Here is a 20,419-nt window from a genome sequence, read left to right as displayed (position 1 = left end):
CAACTCCCATATCCTTAAACACCTCGAAAATTACAGTCTTCTCTCTAATCACCAGTATGGCTACCGTAAGGCAAGATCCACCAGTGATAATCTTTCCTATCTTACTAATGTCTGGTTATCATCCCTGAAAGACTTTTGGGGAGTTACATGTAACTGCTCTTGACATACCAAAAGTTTTTGACAAGTCATGGCATTGGGGTCTTGTCTCTAAGCTCCCCTCTTTTGGCTTCACCCCCTCAATTTGCTCCTTCATATCCAGCTTCCTCTCCAGCAGGTCATGGCATTGGGGTCTCATCTCTAAGCACCCCTCTTTTGGCTTCACTCCCTCAATTTGCTCCTTCATATCTAGCTTCCTCTCCAGCTGATCTATCTCTGTGGTTGTTGATGGGTCAGCCTCCCAACTTTTCTCCATCAACAGCAGTGTCCTTCAAGGTTCTGTCCTGTCCTTTACAAATTTTCTCGTTTTTTCCAACAATTTCCACTCCTCCACCAATAATCCAATGCACTCATAAACTGATGACTCAACATTGCATTTACCCACATCCTTCAATTCTGCTCATTCTTCTGTCCCTCAATTTGCATTTCGTCTTGACACAGCTTCCTTGTTAAACTCATACTTGGACAGGAAATCTCAGTGGGGTAGATGAAATCTAGTTAAGTTTAATGCCTTCAAGACCTATGATGGTATACGCAGGTGAGTAGGAAAGATGGTAAGTGGGCATTATTGGATTAAATACTATACGTACCATGCAAAAGGAAGACTCTTTGATATAAATGTGCTAAGAGGGGCAGTGGGTGGGATGCCTGATCATGGCCAGGTGGAGGCATTGGGTGAAGATTTGTACTTTCCAAATAATAAGAAATGACATGAGTGAGAAGATGGACATTAAAGTAAGTGAGCCTTGTGTGAAGAAATGTCAGGAGAGATTGTGTATAGAATGGCAAAAGGTGAGAGTAAATGAAACAAGGGGAGACTGAGGAATGAGAATTATTTTGGGATGCAGTGCTGCCATGTTTAAGAGAAGTGTGTAGCATATGGGAGATGGACATGTGAGAAAGGGTAGTGAGTGGTGGGATGACAAAGCAAAGTCAACAGTGAAAGAGAAAAGAGATGTGTATGTACGGTACTTACTAAGGAAGAAAGGCAACTGAATAGGAAATTTACAAGAGGCAGGAGGTCAAGAGGAAGGTGCAGGGACTGAAAAACAAGTAAATGAGAGCTGGGCTGAGGGAGTATCAGCAAACTTTAGGGAAAAAAAAGATGTTTTAGAAGGAGCTTAATTGTGTGATAAAAACAAGAAAACAAATGGGAACATCAGTGAAGAGGGCAAATCAGGAAATGATACGAGGTGGAAGAGGAGACGAAGTGAGTGCCTGAAGGACTTCTCATTGTGTCTGATGACAGTGTGGTAAATGTAGGGTGTCTGGGTCAAGGAGGTATACAAAGTAAGAGTCAAGGCAAATGGTTTGGTGAAAAGAGAAGGGATGGTGAAAACTTTGCATAAAATGAAATGTGGTAAGGTGGCTGGAGAGGAGTTATTGCAGTTGAATTTCTCAAGAAAGTGGGTGACTATGCTGTTCATTGGTTAGAAAGGATTTTCAATATGTGCATACATCACAGTCTGGGGCAAAACTTGACTGTTTTCCTTGTGGGGGTATAACATATCATAGTCTTATCACTGCCCAGCAATTATTTACGTGTCACCTTTTTAGACATTATTAGCAATTATCAGAATACTGAGAAAATAAGTCATTCTCATTTCAAATTGCCGAAGAACATTTATGAACAACAACAAAAATGCCCAACAAAAGTTGTATTTTTGACTTGAGGAAGGGGATACATTTCTCAAACACACACACACACACACACACACACACACACACATGGTATGGTCACCCATGATCAACATGAAAAAAGTCTGAAGACTGGTGCAATGTATGTATAATTCCACTGTAAATTGAAGAGGTGTTTTATCCCTGGGGATAGGGGAGAAAGAATACTTCCCACGCAGTCCACGCATATCAAAGAAGGCAACTAAAGGGGACAGAAGCGGGGGGCTAGAAACCCTTCTCTCCTTGTATTTCAACTTTCTAAAAGGGGAAACAGAAGAAGGAGTCATGCAAGGAGTGCTCATCCTCCTCAAAGGCTCAGATTGGGGTGTCTAAATGTGTGTGGATGTAACAAAGATGAAAAAAAAGGAGAGATAGGTAGTATCTTTGAGGAAAGGAACCTGGATGTTTTGGCTCTGAATGAAATGAAGCTCAAGAGTAAAGGGGAAGAGTGGTTTGGGAATATCTTGGGAGTAAAGTCTGGGGTTGGTGAGAAGACAAAAGCAAAGGAAGGAGTAGCACTACTCCTGAAGCAGGAGTTATGGGAGTACTTGATAGAGTGTAAGAAAGTAAAGTCTAGATTGATATGGGTAAAACTGAAAGTGGATGGAGAGAGAGATGGGTGACTATTGGAGCCTATGCACCTGGTCATGAGAAGAAAGATCATGAGAGGCAAGTGTTTTGGGAGCAGCTGAGTGAGTGTGTTGGCAGTTTTCATGCACGAGACCGGATTATAGTGATGGGTGACATGAATGCAAATGTGAATAATGTGGCAGTTGAGGGTATGATTGGTGTACATAGGGTGTTCAGTGCTGTAAATGGAAATGGTGAAGAGCTTGTAGATCTGTGTGCTGAAAGAGGACTGGTGATTGGGAATACCTGGTTTAAAAATATGTAAAAATATGCAAGTATACGTATGTAAGTATGAAAGATGGCCAGAGAGCATTATTGGATTAAATGTTAACTGATAGGTGTGTGAAAGAGAGACTTTTGGATGTTAATGTGCTGAGAGGGGCAACTGGAGGGATGTCTGATCATTATCTTGTGGGGGGCAAAGGTGAAGATTTGTAGAGGTTATCAGAGAAGAGAGAATGGTGGGATGAAGAGAGTGGTGAGAGTGAGTGAGCTGGGAAAGGAGACTTAAGTGAGGAAGTACCAGGAGAGATTGAGTGCAGAATGGAAAAGGTGAGAGCAAATGATGTAAGGGGAGTGGGGGAGGATAGGGATGTATTTAGGGAAGCAGTGATGGCTTGTGCAAAAGATGCCTGTGGCATGAGAAAGGTGGGAGGTGGGCAGATTAGAAATGGTAGTGAGTGGTGGGATGAAGAAGTAAGATTGTTAGTGAAAGAGAAGAGAGAAGCATTTGGATGATTTTTGTAGGGAAATAATGCAAATGACTGGGAGATGTATAAAAGAAAGAGGCAAGAGGTCAAGAGAAAGGTGCAAGAGGTGAAAAAGAGGGCAAATGAGAATTGGGATTAGAAAGTATCATTAAATTTTAGGAAAGAATAAAAAGATGTTTTGGAATGAGGTTAATAAAGTGCATAAGACGAGAAAAAAGGGAACATTGGTGAAGGGGGCAAATGTGGAGGTAATAACTAGCAGTGGTGAAGTGAGAGGGAGATGGAGTGAGTATTTTGAAGGTTTGTTAAATGTGTTTGATGATAGAGTGGCAGATACAGGGTGTTTCGGTCGAGGTGGTGTGCGAAGTGAGAGGGTCAGGGAGAGTGATTTGGTAAAGAGAGAAGAAGTAGTGAAAGCTTTGCGGAAGATGAAAGCCAGCAAGGCAGCGGGTTTGGATGGTATTGCAGTGGAATTTATCAAAAAAGGGGGTGACTGTGTCGTTGACTGGTTGGTGAGGATATTCAATGTATGTATGGTTCATGGTGAAGTGCCTGATGATTAGCAGAATGCATGCATAGCACCATTGTACAAAGGCAAAGGGGATAAAGGAGAGAGTTCAAATTACAGAGGTATAAGTTCATGAGTATTCCCGGGAAATTTTATTGAGAGGGTAAAGGAATGTACAGAGCATCAGACTGGGGAGGAGCAGTGTGGTTTCAGAGGTGGTAGAGGATGTGTGGATCAGGTGTTTGCTTTGAAGAATGTATGTGAGAAATACTTAGAAAAACAGATGGATTTGTAAGTAGCATTTATGGATCTGGAGAAGGCATATGAAAGAGTTGATAGAGATGCTCTGTGGAAGGTATCAAGGGTATATGGAGGGGAGGTAAGTTACTAGAAGCAGTGAAAAGTTTTTATCAAGGATGTAAGGCATGTGTACAAGTAGGAAGAGAGGAAAGTAATTGGTTCCCAGTGAATGTCGGTTTGCGGAAGGGGTGTGTGATGTCTCCATGGTTACTTAATTTGTTTAATGAAGGGGATGTTAGGGAGGTGAATGCAAAAGTTTTGGATAGAGGGGCAAGTATGCAGTCTGTGGTGGATGAGATGGCTTGGGACGTGCGTCAGTTGTTGTTCGCTGATGATACTGCGCTGGTGGCTGATTTGGGTGAGAAACTGCAGAAGTTGGTGACTGAGTTTGGTAAAGTATGCAAAAGAAGAAAGAAGAGAGTAAATGTGAATAAGAGCAAGGTTATTAGGTTCAGTAGGGTTGAGGGACAAGTTAACTGGGAGGTAAGTTTGAATGGAGAAAAACTGGGGGAAGAAGTGTTTTAGATATCTGGGAGTGGATTTAGCAACGGATGGAATCATGGAAGTGGAAGTGAGTCATGGGGTGGGGGAGGAGGCAAAAGTTCTGGGAGCATTGAAGAATGTGTGGAAGGCGAGAACATTAACTCGGAGAGCAAAAATGGGTACGTTTGAAGGAATAGTGTTTCCAACAATGTTATATTGTTGTGAGGCATGGGCTATGGATAGGGTTGTGCAGAGGAGGGTGGATGTGTTGGATATGAGATGTTTGAGGACAATATGTGGTGTGAGGTGGTAATGAAAGGGTAAGAGGGATGTGTGGTCATAAAAAGAGTGTGGTACGAGAGCAGAAGAGGGTGTATTGAAATAGTTTGGTCACATGGAGAGAATGAGAGAGGAAAGACTGACAAAGAGCATATATGTGTCAGAGGTGGAGGGAACTAGGAGGGAACAAGCTGTGCTGAGTTTTCATGAAGAGAGTAACGTGTGCATGCAAGTGGGTAAAAAAGAGGGAGAATGGTTCTAGGTGAAGGTGGGGCAGTGGCAGGGATGTGATGTCAACATGGATGATTAATATGGATGGGGTGCTGAGGAGATGAATGCAAGGATCTTAGAGAAAGGAGCTGGGATGTAGCCTGTTGGGAAAAAGAAAAACAAGAAAGGTGAGTCAGTTGATGTCTGCTGATATCATAGTGCTAGCGGCAGATTTAAGTGACAACCTGCAGAAGGTGGTTTTTGGATTTGTTGATGATATGTACTAGTGGCAGATTTAATTGGGAAACTGGAAAAGCTGGTTTCTGGTTTGGGAGAGTTAGGAAAAGGAGAAAGTTCGGAGTAAATGTGATCAAAACCATAGTTATTAGGTTTAGCAATGAAAAGAGAGAGGTTATTTTGAGTGTACCAGAGTCTGGAGGAAGTGGAATGTGTTAGTGACCCAGAATTGGATATGGCAGCAAAACGAATCATGATAGCAGAACTGAACCATTCTGTGGGTGTGTGGGCAAAGGTCTTGGGCGCATCGAGGCATGTGCAGAGAGGTCATAGTTTTTAAGAGCAGAGAGGTCATAGTTTTTACGAGCAAAGATAGGTATGTCTGATGATACAACAGTTCCATCTGTACTAAATGGATGTGAAGCCTGGGCCTTTGACAGAAATGTAAAGGATAGGGTAAATACATTGGATATGAAAAGTTTGAGAACCATATTTGGCATAAGGAGGGTTGAATGAATTAGAATCAACAGAGTAAAAGAAAGGTGTGGTGGTCAGAGGAGTATGTATGAGAGCTGAAAGGAGTGTGCTACAGCAGTTTGGACAGATGGATACAATGAATGAAGCAAGGATGACTAAGAGGGTCTATATGTAAGAAGTGCAAGGAACAAGGATATTGGGGAAAGGACAAGGAAATCTTTGAAGACTTCAGGCCTGAACATGCAAGAGAAAGTAGGGCATGCATGGGACAGCAAATTGGATCAAGGTGGTTTGCAGAGGACAATAAGCTTTCAATGGGCTGAACCAGAGCATGTAAAATAGTTGGAGGAAACCACAGAAAGGTGTGTGCAGCATGACTGTAGATAGGGAGCCCTGGTTTTGATGTATTATACATAACAGTAACAGAGTGGCTATGAGTGAATGAGGGCATAGATATCTTTGTTCCTGGGGCTACCTTGATGACACAGGATATAGCAAACATGTATGGGAAAAAATGTTCATACACCTTACATTACCTTACCTTCTTGCCCCAGGAGTCCCTTCTATCCTTATGAAGTTCCTGCAGCTCTCAAGAAGCTAGCAACCTTCACAGGTAAGAATTACAAGTTACAAAGCATGTGTAGAAAGTGCAGGGTAAGTGAGCTCTAAGTGTTCAGTGTCTTCTTTAAGATAGCTGCATCTTGGACATGAAAGGTCTTGGGATATACTGAAAAGGTGTTTGCTGTGATGTAGCAATAACTAGTGTCTAGAGTAAGTGAGAGAGAGTGAATCATGTTTGCCTGGGGAGTGTGGTTTTAGATGGTTATATATCTGGTAGGTTGGAGTTGGAAAGTCAGTTGTTTAATGCTTGTCGGGTTATTTCAGTTTGTTTATGTTTTGTCACAGTTACTTTTGTTGGAGTAGGGGGTTCTGTAAGTAGAGGTTAACAAAGCATTACGCAGGGGTAATAATCTACTTGTGGGTAGGTTATTAGTTACAGGGTGGTTTGGGTGAGCGAGGTCTAGTGCTGTTGCATTAAACTGAGTTACAGGCATGTTAAGGTGAGACTGTATTGGGAAGATTTTTGTTTCATTGCATAAGTGTTGAGTACTTGTGGTTGCTAGGCAGCCAGAGATTATCTTAAGAGCAGTATTGTGTGTGACTTGAAGCTAAGCTATATTTGCTTTTGAGAGGGTGGAAGAAAAGGCAGGTGAGTCATAGTTTAAAGTGGAACAGGTGAATTGTTTAAATAGGATACAGAGGAATTCTTTTTCTTCAAACCTGCTGCTAATTAGTGTTCTGAAGTTAATTACTGTGTGTGCTGCTTTTGTGCTGATTTTATTGGTAAGTAATAAATGTCGTGTGTGTTATATGTGACACCTACAATAGTCGCAGCTTTGCTCAGTAGGAAAGACTGTATATAAAAGGAAACTGGATAGCGCAGGCTGCATTTATGTCTGTCTTCAATCAAAAGATTAACTGAAGATTTCAGTGGAGATGCAAACATTTTAATCTAGGTGAGATGCTGTACCAGCTCTGTAATGTAGTGTTGCAAGTTTGATGTTGCTATTATGGAGTCAGGGTGTTGTGATGTGACTGTGAAATCTTCTGCATGCAAAAGGACCTTCATGTTGAGGTTTGCCTAAATATATACTGTATCATAATTTACACTTCATATGATAAAGTATATGATTTAAAATAGAGAGTAATCATAATAACTAAACAACTACAAATATCCCTTACCAAATGGTTTGGTGCTGAAAGGCGAACCTATGGCAAATGGACTGGCAGACTGTTGGATACCAGAGGTGGTATTACCAAAAGCAGTTGTGTTTCCAAAGGTTGAGGATGGAGTTCCAAATAAAGGTTTTGAGCCAAATGATGTGTTGCCTGTGACACTTCCAAGGGAGAAGCTACTTGTTCCAAAGGGCGTTCCCCCCGTAGAGAAAATACTTGATGAACTGGGATTACTGCTGCAAAGGTATGGGAATCATTAGAAACAATAAATGCAAATATCCATTCACATTAAACATAATGGTTACCCATATACTCAATTGCTGTTTCCCATGTCAGTGAGGTAGCACAAGGAAACAGATGAGGAATGGCCCAATCACTCATATAAACACATATATACTTAAACGCCCACACACGCACATATACATACATATACATTTCAACATATATATACATATACATACACAGAAATATACATATATATATACCATGTACATATTCATACTTGCTGCCTTCATCCATTCCCGTTGCCACCCCGCCACATAGGAAACAGCATCCCCCCCAAGACATCCTCCCCCCCCAAGAACATGGCATTTAGTAGTGACAGGTATCCCCCATCCAGGAAGGTGCACTGCCTGGGTATTTGAAAGGTTAGTGATGGCTACGTAATCTGCCAACATTGCTATTATTCATATACACTACCATCCCTGGCCCAGGTCAGTGATTTTTGCTCTATCTCAACTACATGTGGGATGCTGGTATCTATTCCACATGGTCACACCTCCAACACTTGACAATATGTAGTTCACACAACTCTACTCTCTACATCATGAAAGCACAACTAACAATGTGGGGCCTGGCCAATAGGCATTTCTCAAAATCCTTGATCTGTGGTGCAGATGTTTCAGATACTTTATTTTACTGTGTGGACACTGTGCTCACAATGTAGAATTTCTTATGAATTAAAAACATAAACACAATTTAATTTTCTGCACCTATAATTAAGAAATATAAAAAGAGCTCACCCAAACAAAGAAGGTGTTGTCGATTGAGCCAGGGGCATTGTTGGTGGAGCAGCACTAATAGTCACAGCCTTAGCCCTTTGCTGCTGTTCCTGAAAAGCCTGAAGACCACTGCTACTGCCTGTTCGCAAAAGAAGGCAAATTCATCATTAAAAGCAAAACAGGCAAAAAAACACTTTGTGCTTACTTAAGTACATAAAACATTTAATTCAAATTTTCTCAAGAATACGATTAATCCACTGTCTCAGAAAATCAAAATTCTCCTAAGTAAGAACAGTTAAGTAGGTAGAGGAGATTCATAAGAAAGTCTTAAACTTTAAAGTACTCAGTCTTCTAAGTTACACACCTGGAATAATGTCTAGATTGTCAAAATACAAATTTTACATACTACCCTTCCTGTTTTCAGAAAATTAAAAGCGGGAGGGGAGGATTTCCAGCCCTCCACTCCCTTCCCTTTTAGAAGCCTTGTACGACACACAGGGAATATGTGTGAAGTATTCTTTCTCCCCTATCCCCAGGGATAACATTGGTGAAGGGGGCAAAGGGGGGAAGTTATAACAGGTAGTGATACAATGAGAAGGATATGTTGTGAGCAACTTGATGGTTTGTTGAATGTATTTGATGATAGAGAGTTGCAGATGTAGGGTGTTTTGGTCAGGGTGGTGTGTGAAGTGAGAGGGTCAGGGAGAGTGGTTTGGTTAAAATAGAAGGAGTGAAAACTTTGCAGCCGATGAAATCTGGCAAGGCAGTGGGTGTGGATGGTAATGCAGTAGGATTTATTACGAAAAGGGGTGACTGTGTTGTAATTGGTTGGTAAAGATATTCAATGTATGCATGGATCAGGGTGAAGTCTCTTAGAATTGGCAGAATGCATGCATAGTGCCACTGTACAAAGGCAAAGGGAATAAAGGTCGGTGTGCAAACTACAGAGGCAAAGGTTTGTTGAGTATGCCTGGGAAATTGTATGGAAGGGTATTGATTGAGAGGATGAAGGCATGTACAAAGCATCAGACTGGGGAGGAGCATGTGGTTTCAGAAGTTGTAAAGGATGTGGGGATCAGGTCTTTGCCATGAAGAATGTGTGTGAGAAATACTTTGAAAAAGAGATAAATCTGCATGTGGCATTTTTGGATCTACAGAATACTTTTGACTGGGCCAATGGAGATGCTTTGTGGAAAGTCTTAAGAGTAAATGGTGTGGGAGGTAAGCTGCTAGAAGCGGTGAAAAGTTTTTATCAAGGATGTATGGCATATGTATGAGTGGGAAGAAAGGAGAGTGATTGGTTCCCAGTGAAGGTCGGTTTGCAGCATGGGTGTGGAATGTCCCCATGGATGTTTAATTTTATTTATGGATGAGGAGGCTAAAGTGATAAGTGCTGGACTTCTGGAGGGCGGGGCGAGTATGCAGCCTGCTGGGGATGAGTGGACTTGGGGAGTGAGTCAGTTGTTGTCCGCCGATGATACAGCTCTTGAAGCTGATATGAGTGACAAACTACAAAAGTTGATGACTGAATTTGGAAAAGTGTGTAAAGGGGGGGAAAGCTGAGAGTAAACATGAATAAAAACAAGGTTATTAGGTTCAGTATGGTTGAGGGACAAGTTAATTGGGACGCAAGTTTGAATGAAGAAAAATTGGAGGAAGTAAAGCGTTTTAAATATCTGGGAGTGGACTTAGCAGCAAATGGAACCATGTAAGCGGAAGTGAGTCACAGGGTGGGGGAGGGGGCAAATGTTCTGGGAGTGATGAAGAATGTGTAGAAGGAGAGAACATTATCTCAGAGAGCAAACATGGGGTTGTTTGAAGGAATAGTAGTTCCAACAATTTTATACGATTGTGAAGCATGGGCTATAGATAGGGTTGTATGGAGGAGGGTGGACGTGTTGGAAATGAAATGCTTGAGGACAATATGTGGTGTGAGGTGGTTTGATTACGTAACAAAAGGGTAAGGGATGTGTGGAAATAAAAAAAAAGTTTGGTTGAGCAGAAGAGGGTGTGTTGAAGTGGTTTGAACATATGGAAAGAATGAATGAGGAAAGATTGACAAAGAGGATGTATGTGTCAGAGGTAGAGGGAACATGGAGAAGCAGAAGACGAAATTGGAGGTGGAAGGATGGAGTGAAAAAGATTTTCACCGATCGGGGCCTGAACATACACAAGGGTGGAATGCGTGCAAGGAATACAGTGAAGTGGAACAATGTGGTATACCAGGGTCAACGTGCTGTCAATGGACTAAACCAGGGCAAGTGAAATGTAAAGGGTAAACCATGGAAAGGTCTGTGGGGACTGGATGTGGATAGGGAGCTGTGGTTTCAGTGCTTTACACATGGTAACAAGAGACCTACTGTGAATAAATATACTGTTTGTTTGTCTGTTTTCCTGGCACTCCCTTGCTAAAGCAGGGGGTAGTGATGATGCTTCCTGTGCGGACCTGTGCTGTTTTATGGCATCCAGGCAGTCAAGTAAAGCAGTTGAGATAAAATACCAAAATCATTCAGGGCGCTTTTCTGAGACTAAAATCGACACAGGTACGGACCTGTGGTGTTTTTTGCCACACAGGCAGTGAAATGAAGGATTTCAGATATTACACTAGAGTTATTAAGGGTCTTTTTCTCACACTAAAACCGACACAGGTACGGACCTGTGGTGTTTTTTGGCATCCTGGCGGTCAAATAATGTTGTTCACATAAAATATCAGATTGATTTAGGGTGCTTTTCTAAGACTAAAATACACACAGGTACAGAACTGTGGTGTTTTTTGGTATCAAAGTGGTAAAATGAAGTTGTTGAGATAAAATACCAAAGTGATTCAGGATGCTTTTCTAAGACTAAAATTGACACAGGTACGGACCTTTGGTGCTTTTTCCCATCCAGGCAGTGAAATGAAGTAGTTCAGATAAAATACCAGAGATATTCAGGGTAGGTTTCTGACACTAAAATCGACACAGGTACGGACCTGTGGTGTTTTTTGGCATCCTGGTGGTCAAATAATGTTGACATAAATTATCTGATTGATTTAGGGTGCTTTTCTAAGACTAAAATACACACAGGTACAGACCTGTGGTGTTTTTTGGCATCAAAGTGGTAAAATGAAGTTGTTGAGATAAAATACCAAAGTGATTCAGGGTGCTTTTCTAAGACTAAAATTGACACAGGTATGGACCTTTGGTGTTTTTTCCCATCCAGGCAGTGAAAAGAAGTAGTTCAGATAAAATACCAGATATATTCAGGGTGGGTTTCTGACACTAAAATCGACACAGGTACGGACCTGTGGTATTTTTTGGCATCAAAGCGGTAAAATGAAGTTGTTGAGATAAAATACAAAAGTGATTCAGGGTGCTTTTCTAAGCCTAAAATTGACACAGGTACGGACTTTTGATGCTTTTTGGCATTCAGGCGTAAAACAAAAAATGCTTAGATAAAATATCAGATTGATTTAGGGTGAGTTTCTAAGAATAAAATCGACACAGGTATGGACCTGTGCTGTTTTATGGCATCCAGGCAATCAAATAAAGTAGTCGAGATAAAATACCAAAATGATTCAGGGCGCTTTTCTGAGACTAAAATCGACACAGGTACGGACCTGTGGTGTTTTTTGCCACACAGGCACTGAAATGAAGGATTTCAGATATTACACTAGAGTTATTAAGGGTCCTTTTCTCACACTAAAACCGACACAGGTACGGACCTGTGGTGTTTTTTGGCATCCTGGCGGTCAAATAATGTTGTTCACATAAAATATCAGATTGATTTAGGGTGCTTTTCTAAGACTAAAATACACACAGGTACACACCTATGGTGTTTTTTGGCATCAAAGTGGTAAAATGAAGTTGTTGAGATAAAATACCCAAGTGATTCAGGGTACTTTTCTAAGAATAAAATCGACACAGGTACAGACCTTTGGTGTTTTTTCCTATCCAGGCAGTGAAATGAAGTCGTTCAGATAAAATACCAGAGAGATTCAGGGTGGGTTTCTGACACTAAAATCGACACAGATATGGACCTGTGCTGTTTTTTGGCATCAAAGCGGTAAAATGAAGTTGTTGAGGTAAAATACAAAAGTGATTCAGGGTACTTTTCTAATCCTAAAATTGACACAGGTACGGACCTTTGGTGTTTTTGGCATTCAGGTGGTAAAACAAAAATACTTCGATAAAATATGAGATTGATTTAGAGTGCTTTTCTAAGACTAAAATCGACACAGGTACGGACCTGTGGTGTTTTTTGGCATCAAAGAGGTAAAATGAAGTTGTTGAGATAAAATACAAAAGTGATTCAGGGTGCTTTTCTAAGCCTAAAATTGACACAGGTACGGACGGACCTTTGATGCTTTTTGGCATTCAGGCGGTAAAACAAAAATGCTTAGATAAAATATCAGATTAATTTAGGGTTCTTTTCTAAGACTAAAAACGACACATGTACAGACCTGTGCTGTTTTATGGCATCCAGGCAGTCAAAAAAAGTAGTTGAGATAAAATACCAAAATCATTCAGGGCGCTTTTCTGAGACTAAAATCGACACAGATACGGACCTGTGGTGTTTTTTGCCACACAAGCAGTGAAATGAAGGATTTCAGATATTACACTAGAGTTATTAAGGGTCCTTTTCTCACACTAAAACCAACACAGGTACAGACCTGTGGTGTTTTTTGGCATCCTGGCGGTCAAATAATGTTGTTGACATAAAATATCAGATTGATTTAGGGTGCTTTTCTAAGACTAAAATACACACAGGTACGGAACTATGGTGTTTTTTGGTATCAAAGTGGTAAAATGAAGTTGCTGAGATAAAATACCAAAGTGATTCAGGGTACTTTTCTAAGACTAAAATTGACATAGGTAAGGACGGACCTTTGAGGCTTTTTGGCATTCAGGCGGTAAAACAAAAATGCTTAGATAAAATATCAGATTAATTTAGGGTGCTTTTCTAAGACTAAAGTCGACACAGGTACAGACCTGTGCTGTTTTATGGCATCCAGGCAGTCAAATAAAGTACTTGAGATAAAATACCAAAATCATTCAGGGCACTTTTCTGAGACTAAAATTGACACAGGTACGGACCTGTGGTGTTTTTTGCCACAGAGGCAGTGAAATGAAGGATTTCAGACATTATACTAGAGTTATTAAGGGTCCTTTTCTCACACTAAAACCGACACAGGTATGGACATGTGGTGTTTTTTGGCATCCTGGCAGTCAAATAATGTTGTTGACATAAAATATCAGATTGATTTAGGGTGCTTTTCTAAGACTAAAATACACAGAGGTACGGACCTTTGGTGTTTTTTCCCATCCAGGCAGTGATATTAAGTAGTTCAGATAAAATACCAGAGAGATTCAGAGTGGGTTTCTGACACTAAAATCGACACAGGTACGGACCTGTGCTGTTTTTTGGCATCACAGCGGTAAAATGAAGTTGTTGAGATAAAATAAAAAAGTGATTCAGGGTGCTTTTCTAAGCCTAAAATTGACACAGGTATGGACCTGTGGTGTTTTTTGGCATTCAGGTGGTAAAACAAAAATGCTTGAATAAAATATCAGATTGATTTATGGTGCTTTTCTAAAACTAAAATCAACACAGGTATGGACCTGTGGTGTTTTTTGGCATCAAAGCGGTAAAATGAAGTTGTTGAGATAAAATACAAAAGTGATTCAGGATGCTTTTCTAAGCCTAAAATTGACACAGGTACGGACCTTTGATGCTTTTTGGCATTCAGGCAGTAAAAAAAATGCTTAAATAAAATATCAGATTAATTTAGGGTGCTTTTCTAGGACTAAAATCGACATACATACGGACCTGTGCTGTTTTATGGTATCCAGGCAGTCAAATAAAGTAGTTGAGATAAAATACCAAAATCATTCAGGGCACTTTTCTGAGACTAAAATCGACACAGGTACGGACCTGTGGTGTTTTTTGGCATCCTGGCGGTCAAATAATGTTGTTGACATAAAATATCTGATTGATTTAGGGTGCTTTTCTAAGACTAAAATACACACAGGTACAGACCTGTGGTGTTTTTTGGCATCAAAGTGGTAAAATGAAGTTGTTGAGATAAAATACCAAAGTGATTCAGGGTGCTTTTCTAAGACTAAAATTGGCACAGGTATGGACCGTTGTTGTTTTTTCCCATCCAGGCAGTGAAAAGAAGTAGTTGAGATAAAATACCAGAGATATTCAGGGTGGGTTTCTGACACTAAAATCGACACAGGTACGGACCTGTGGTGTTTTTTGGCATCAAAGCGGTAAAATGAAGTTGTTAAAATAAAACACAAAAGTGATTCAAGGTGCTTTTCTAAGCCTAAAATTGACAAAGGTACGGACTTTTGATGCTTTTGGCATTCAGGCGTAAAACAAAAATGCTTAAATAAAATATCAGATTGATTTAGGGTGCGTTTCTAAGAATAAAATCGACACAGGTATGGACCTGTGCTGTTTTATGGCATCCAGGCAATCAAATAAAGTAGTTGAGATAAAATACCAAAATGATTCATAGTGCTTTTCTGAGACTAAAATCGACACAGGTACGGACCTGTGGTGTTTTTTGCCACACAGGCAGTGAAATGAAGGATTTAAGATATTACGCTAGAGTTATTAAGTGTCCTTTTCTCACACTTAAACCAACACAGGTACGGACCTGTGGTGTTTTTTGGCATCCTGGAAGTCAAATGAAGTTGTTGACATGAAATATCAGATTGATTTAGGGTGCTTTTCTAAGACTAAAATACACACAGGTATGGACCTGTGGTGTTTTTTGGCATCAAAGTGGTAAAATGAAGTTGTTGAGATAAAATACCAAAGTGATTCAGGGTGCTTTTCTAAGACTAAAATTGACACAGGTACGGGCCTTTGGTGTTTTTTCCCATCTAGGCAGTGAAATGAAGTAGTTCAGATAAAATACCAGAGATTTTCAGGGTGGGTTTCTGACACTAAAATCGACACAGGTACAGATCTGTGCTGTTTTTTGGCATCAAAACGGTAAAATGAAGTTGTTGAGATTAAATACAAAAGTGATTCAGGGTGCTTTTCTAAGACTAAAATTGACACAAGTATGGACCTTTGATGCTTTTTACCATTCAGGCGGTAAAACAAAAATGCTTAGATAAAATATCAGATTGATTTAGGGTGCTATTCTAAGACTAAAATCGACACAGGTACGGACCTGTGGTGTTTTTTGCCACACAGGCAGTGAAATGAAGGATTTAAGATATTACACTAGAGTTATTAAGGGTCCTTTTCTCACACTAAAACCGACACAGGTACGGACCTGTGGTGTTTTTTGGCATCCTGGCGGTCAAATAATGTTGTTCACATAAAATATCAGATTGATTTAGGGTGCTTTTCTAAGACTAAAATACACACAGGTACAGACCTATGGTGTTTTTTGGCATCAAAGTGGTAAAATGAAGTTGTTGAGATAAAATACCAAAGTGATTCAGGGTGCTTTTCTAAGACTAAAATACACACCTTTGGTGTCTTTTCCCATCCAGGCAGTGAAATGAAGAAGTTCAGATAAAATACCACAGAGATTCAGGGTGGGTTTCTGACACTAAAATCGACACAGGTACGGACCTGTGCTGTTTTATGGCATCCAGGCAGTCAAATAAAGTACTTGAGATAAAATACCAAAATGATTCATGGCGCTTTTCTGAGACTAAAATCGACACAGGTACAGGACCTGTGGTGTTTTTTGCCACACAGGCATTGAAATGAAGGATTTCAGATAGCACACTAGAGTTATTAAGGGTCCTTTTCTCACACTAAAACTGACACAGGTACGGACCTGTGGTGTTTTTTGGCATCCTGGCGGTCAAATGAAGTTCTTGACATAAAATATCAGATTGATTTAGGGTGCTTTTATAAGACTAAAATACACACAGGTACGGACCTGTGGTGTTTTTTGGCTTCAAAGTGGTAAAATGAAGTTGTTGAGATAAAATACCAAAGTGATTCAGGGTGCTTTTCTAAGACTAAAATTGACACAGGTACGGACCTTTGGTGTTTTTTCCCATCCAGGCAGTGAAATGAAGTAGTTCAGATAAAATACCAGAGAGATTCAGGGTGGGTTTCTGACACTAAAATCGAAACAGATATGGACCTGTGCTGTTTTTTGGCATCAAAGCGGTAAAATGAAGTTGTTGAGATAAAATACAAAAGTGATTCAGGGTACTTTTCTAAGCCTATAATTGACACAGGTACGGACCTTTAGTGTTTTTTGGCATTCAGGTGGTAAAACAAAAATACTTCGATAAAATATGAGATTGATTTAGGGTGCTTTTCTAAGACTAAAATCGACACAGGTACAGACCTGTCGTGTTTTTTGGCATCAAAGCGGTAAAATAAAGTTGTTGAGATAAAATACAAAAGTGATTCAGGGTGCTTTTCTAAGCCTAAAATTAACACAGGTACGGACGGACCTTTGATGCTTTTTGGCATTCAGGCGGTAAAACAAAAATGCTTAGATAAAATATCAGATTGATTTAGGGTGCTTTTCTAAGACTAAAATTGACACAGGTACGGACCTGTGCTGTTTTATGGCATCCAGGCAGTCAAATAAAGTACTTGAGATAAAATACCAAAATGATTCTGGGCGCTTTTCTGAGACTAAAATCGACACAGGTACGGACCTGTGGTGTTTTTTGCCACACAGGCAGTGAAATGAAGGATTTCAGATATTACACTAGAGTTATTAAGGGTCCTTTTCTCACACTAAAACCGACACAGGTACGGACCTGTGGTGTTTTTTGGCATCCTGGCGGTCAAATGAAGTTGTTGACATAAAATATCAGATTGATTTAGGGTGCTTTTCTAAGACTAAAATACACACAGGTACGGACCTGTGGTGTTTTTTGGCATCAAAGTGGTAAAATGAAGTTGTTGAGATAAAATACCAAAGTGATTCAGGGTGCTTTTCTAAGACTAAAATTGACACAGGTACGGACCTTTGGTGTTTTTTCCCATCCAGGCAGTGAAATGAGGTAGTTCAGATAAAATACCAGAGAGATTCAGGGTGGGTTTCTGACACTAAAATCGACACAGGTACGGACCTGTGGTGTTGTATGGCATCAAAGCGGTAAAATGAAGTTGTTGAGATAAAATACCAAAATGATTCAGGACGCTTTTCTAAGACTAAAATCGATACAGGTACAGACCTGTGGTGTTTTTTGCCACACAGGCAGAGAAATGAAGGATTTCAGATATTACACTAGAGTTATTAAGGGTCCTTTTCTCACACTAAAACCGAAAGAGGTATGGACCTATGGTGTTTTTTGGCATCCTGGCAGTCAAATAATGTTGTTGACATAAAATATCAGATTGATTTTAGGTGCTTTTCTAAGACAAAAATACACACAGGTATGGAACAGTGGTGTTTTTTGGCATCAAAGTGGTAAAATGAAGTTGTTGAGATAAAATACCAAAGTGATTCAGGGTACTTTTCTAAGACTAAAATTGACACAGGTACGAACCTTTTGTGTTTTTTCCCATCCAGGCAGTGAAATGAAGTAGTTCAGATAAAATACCAGAGAGATTCAGGGTGGGTTTCTGACACTAAAATCGAAACAGATATGGACCTGTGCTGTTTTTTGGCATCAAAGCGGTAAAATGAAGTTGTTGAGATAAAATACAAAAGTGATTCAGGGTACTTTTCTAAGCCTATAATTGACACAGGTACGGACCTTTAGTGTTTTTTGGCATTCAGGTGGTAAAACAAAAATACTTCGATAAAATATGAGATTGATTTAGGGTGCTTTTCTAAGACTAAAATCGACACAGGTACAGACCTGTCGTGTTTTTTGGCATCAAAGCGGTAAAATAAAGTTGTTGAGATAAAATACAAAAGTGATTCAGGGTGCTTTTCTAAGCCTAAAATTAACACAGGTACGGACGGACCTTTGATGCTTTTTGGCATTCAGGCGGTAAAACAAAAATGCTTAGATAAAATATCAGATTAATTTAGGGTGCTGTTCTAAGACTAAAATTGACACAGGTACAGACCTGTGCTGTTTTATGGCATCCAGGCAGTCAAAAAAAGTAGTTGAGATAAAATACCAAAATCATTCAGGGTGCTTTTCTGAGACTAAAATCGACACCTGTGGTGTTTTGTGCCACACAAGCAGTGAAATGAAGGATTTCAGATATTACACTAGAGTTATTAAGGGTCCTTTTCTCACACTAAAACCGACACAGGTACGGACCTGTGGTGTTTTTTGGCATCCTGGCGGTCAAATAATGTTGTTCACATAAAATATCAGATTGATTTAGGGTGCTTTTCTAAGACTAAAATACACACAGGTACGGAACTATGGTGTTTTTTGGCTTGAAAGTGGTAAAACGATGTTGTTGAGATAAAATACCAAAGTGATTCAGGGTGCTTTTCTAAGACTAAAATTGACACAGGTACGGACCTTTGGTGTTTTTTCCCATCCAGGCAGTGAAAAGTAGTAGTTCAGATAAAATACCAGAGAGATTCAGGGTGGGTTTCTGACACTAAAATCGACACAGGTACGGACCTGTGGTGTTTTTGGCATCAAAGCGATAAAATGAAGTTGTTGAGATAAAATACCAAAATGATTCAGGGCGCTTTTCTGAGACTAAAATCGATACAGGTACGGACCTGTGGTGTTTTTTGCCACACAGGCAGAGAAATGAAGGATTTCAGATATTACACTAGAGTTATTAAGGGTCCTTTTCTCACACTAAAACCGACAGAGGTACAGATCTGTGGTGATTTTTGGCATCCTGGCGGTTAAATAATGTTGTTGACATAAAATATCAGATTGATTTAGTGAGCTTTTCCAAGAATAAAATCGAGACAGGTACGGACCTGTGGTGTTTTTTGGCATCAAAGTTGTAAAATGATGTTGTTGAGATAAAATACCAAAGTGATTCAGGGTGGTTTTCTAAGACTAAAATTGACACAGGTATGGACCTTTGGTGTTTTTTCCCATCCAGGCAGTGAAATGAAGTAGTTCAGATAAAATACCAGAGAGATTCAGGGTGGGTTTCTGACACTAAAATCGACAAAGGTACGGACCTGTGGTGTTTTTTGGCATCAAAGTGGTAAAATGATGTTGAGATAAAATACAAAAGTGATTCAGGGTGCTTTTCTAAGCCTAAAATTGACACAGGAACGGACCTTTGGTGTTTTTTGGCATTCAGGTGGGAAAACAAAAATACTTGGATAAAATATCAGATTGATTTAGGGTGCTTTTCTAAGACTAAAATCGACACAGGTACGGACTTGTGCTGTTTTATGACATCCAGGCAGTGAAATAAAGTAGTTCAGAAAAAATAAAAAAAATGATTCAGGGCACTTTTCTGAGACTAAAATCGACACAGGTACGGACCTGTGGTGTTTTTTGCCACACAGGCAACGAAATGAAGGATTTCAGATATTACACTAGAGTTATTAAGGGTCCTTTTCTCACACTAAAACCGACACAGGTACGGACCTTTGGGGTTTTTTGGCATCCTGGCGGTCAAATAATGTTGTTGACATAAAATATCAGATTGATTTAGGGTGCTTTTCTAAGACTAAAATACACACAGGTATGGACCTGTGGTGTTTTTTGGCATCAAAGTGGTAAAATGAAGTTGTTGAGATAAAATACCAAAGTGATTCAGGGTGCTTTTCTAAGACTAAAATTGACACAGGTGCCGACCTTTGGTGTTTTTTCCCATCCAGGCAGTGAAATGAAGTAGTTCAGATAAAATAAAAGAGAGATTCAGGGTGGGTTTTTGACGCTAAAGTCAATACAGGTACAGACCTGTGGTGTTTTTTGGCATCAAAGCAGTAAAATGAAGTTGTTGAGATAAAATACATAAGTGATTCAGGGTGCTTTTCTAATCCTAAAATTGACACAGGTACAGACCTTTGGTGTTTTTTGGCATTCAGGTGGTAAAACAAAAATGCTTGGATAAAGTATCAGATTGATTTACGGTGCTTTTCTAAGACTAAAATACACACAGGTACGGAACTGTGCTTTTTTTTGGCATCAAAGCGG

General features: G+C 39.9%; 1 protein-coding gene across 7 annotated transcripts in view; it reads right to left on the bottom strand.

Annotated features, from left to right (window-relative positions):
* LOC139766293 (uncharacterized) overlaps positions 1–20,419 on the bottom strand; it is a 540,727-nt gene that overhangs the window by 203,622 nt on the left and 316,686 nt on the right. For all 7 annotated transcript variants that reach the window (XR_011716836.1, XR_011716837.1, XM_071694755.1 and 4 more), the window contains 2 exons: positions 8,427–8,544; positions 7,411–7,640 (listed from right to left, as the gene is read on the bottom strand). Coding sequence is in view for 5 of the 7 variants with exons in the window: in XM_071694755.1 (XP_071550856.1) it covers positions 7,411–7,640; positions 8,427–8,544 (348 nt within the window). In the remaining 2 variants the exon portion in view is untranslated. The remainder of the gene's footprint in view (positions 1–7,410; positions 7,641–8,426; positions 8,545–20,419) is intronic.

This window comes from Panulirus ornatus, chromosome 4, assembly GCF_036320965.1.
Source record: "Panulirus ornatus isolate Po-2019 chromosome 4, ASM3632096v1, whole genome shotgun sequence".
Lineage (NCBI taxonomy): Eukaryota > Metazoa > Arthropoda > Malacostraca > Decapoda > Palinuridae > Panulirus > Panulirus ornatus.
The sequence above is the reverse complement of the archived record's forward strand: the minus strand, read 5'-3'. Positions and strand labels throughout refer to the sequence as shown.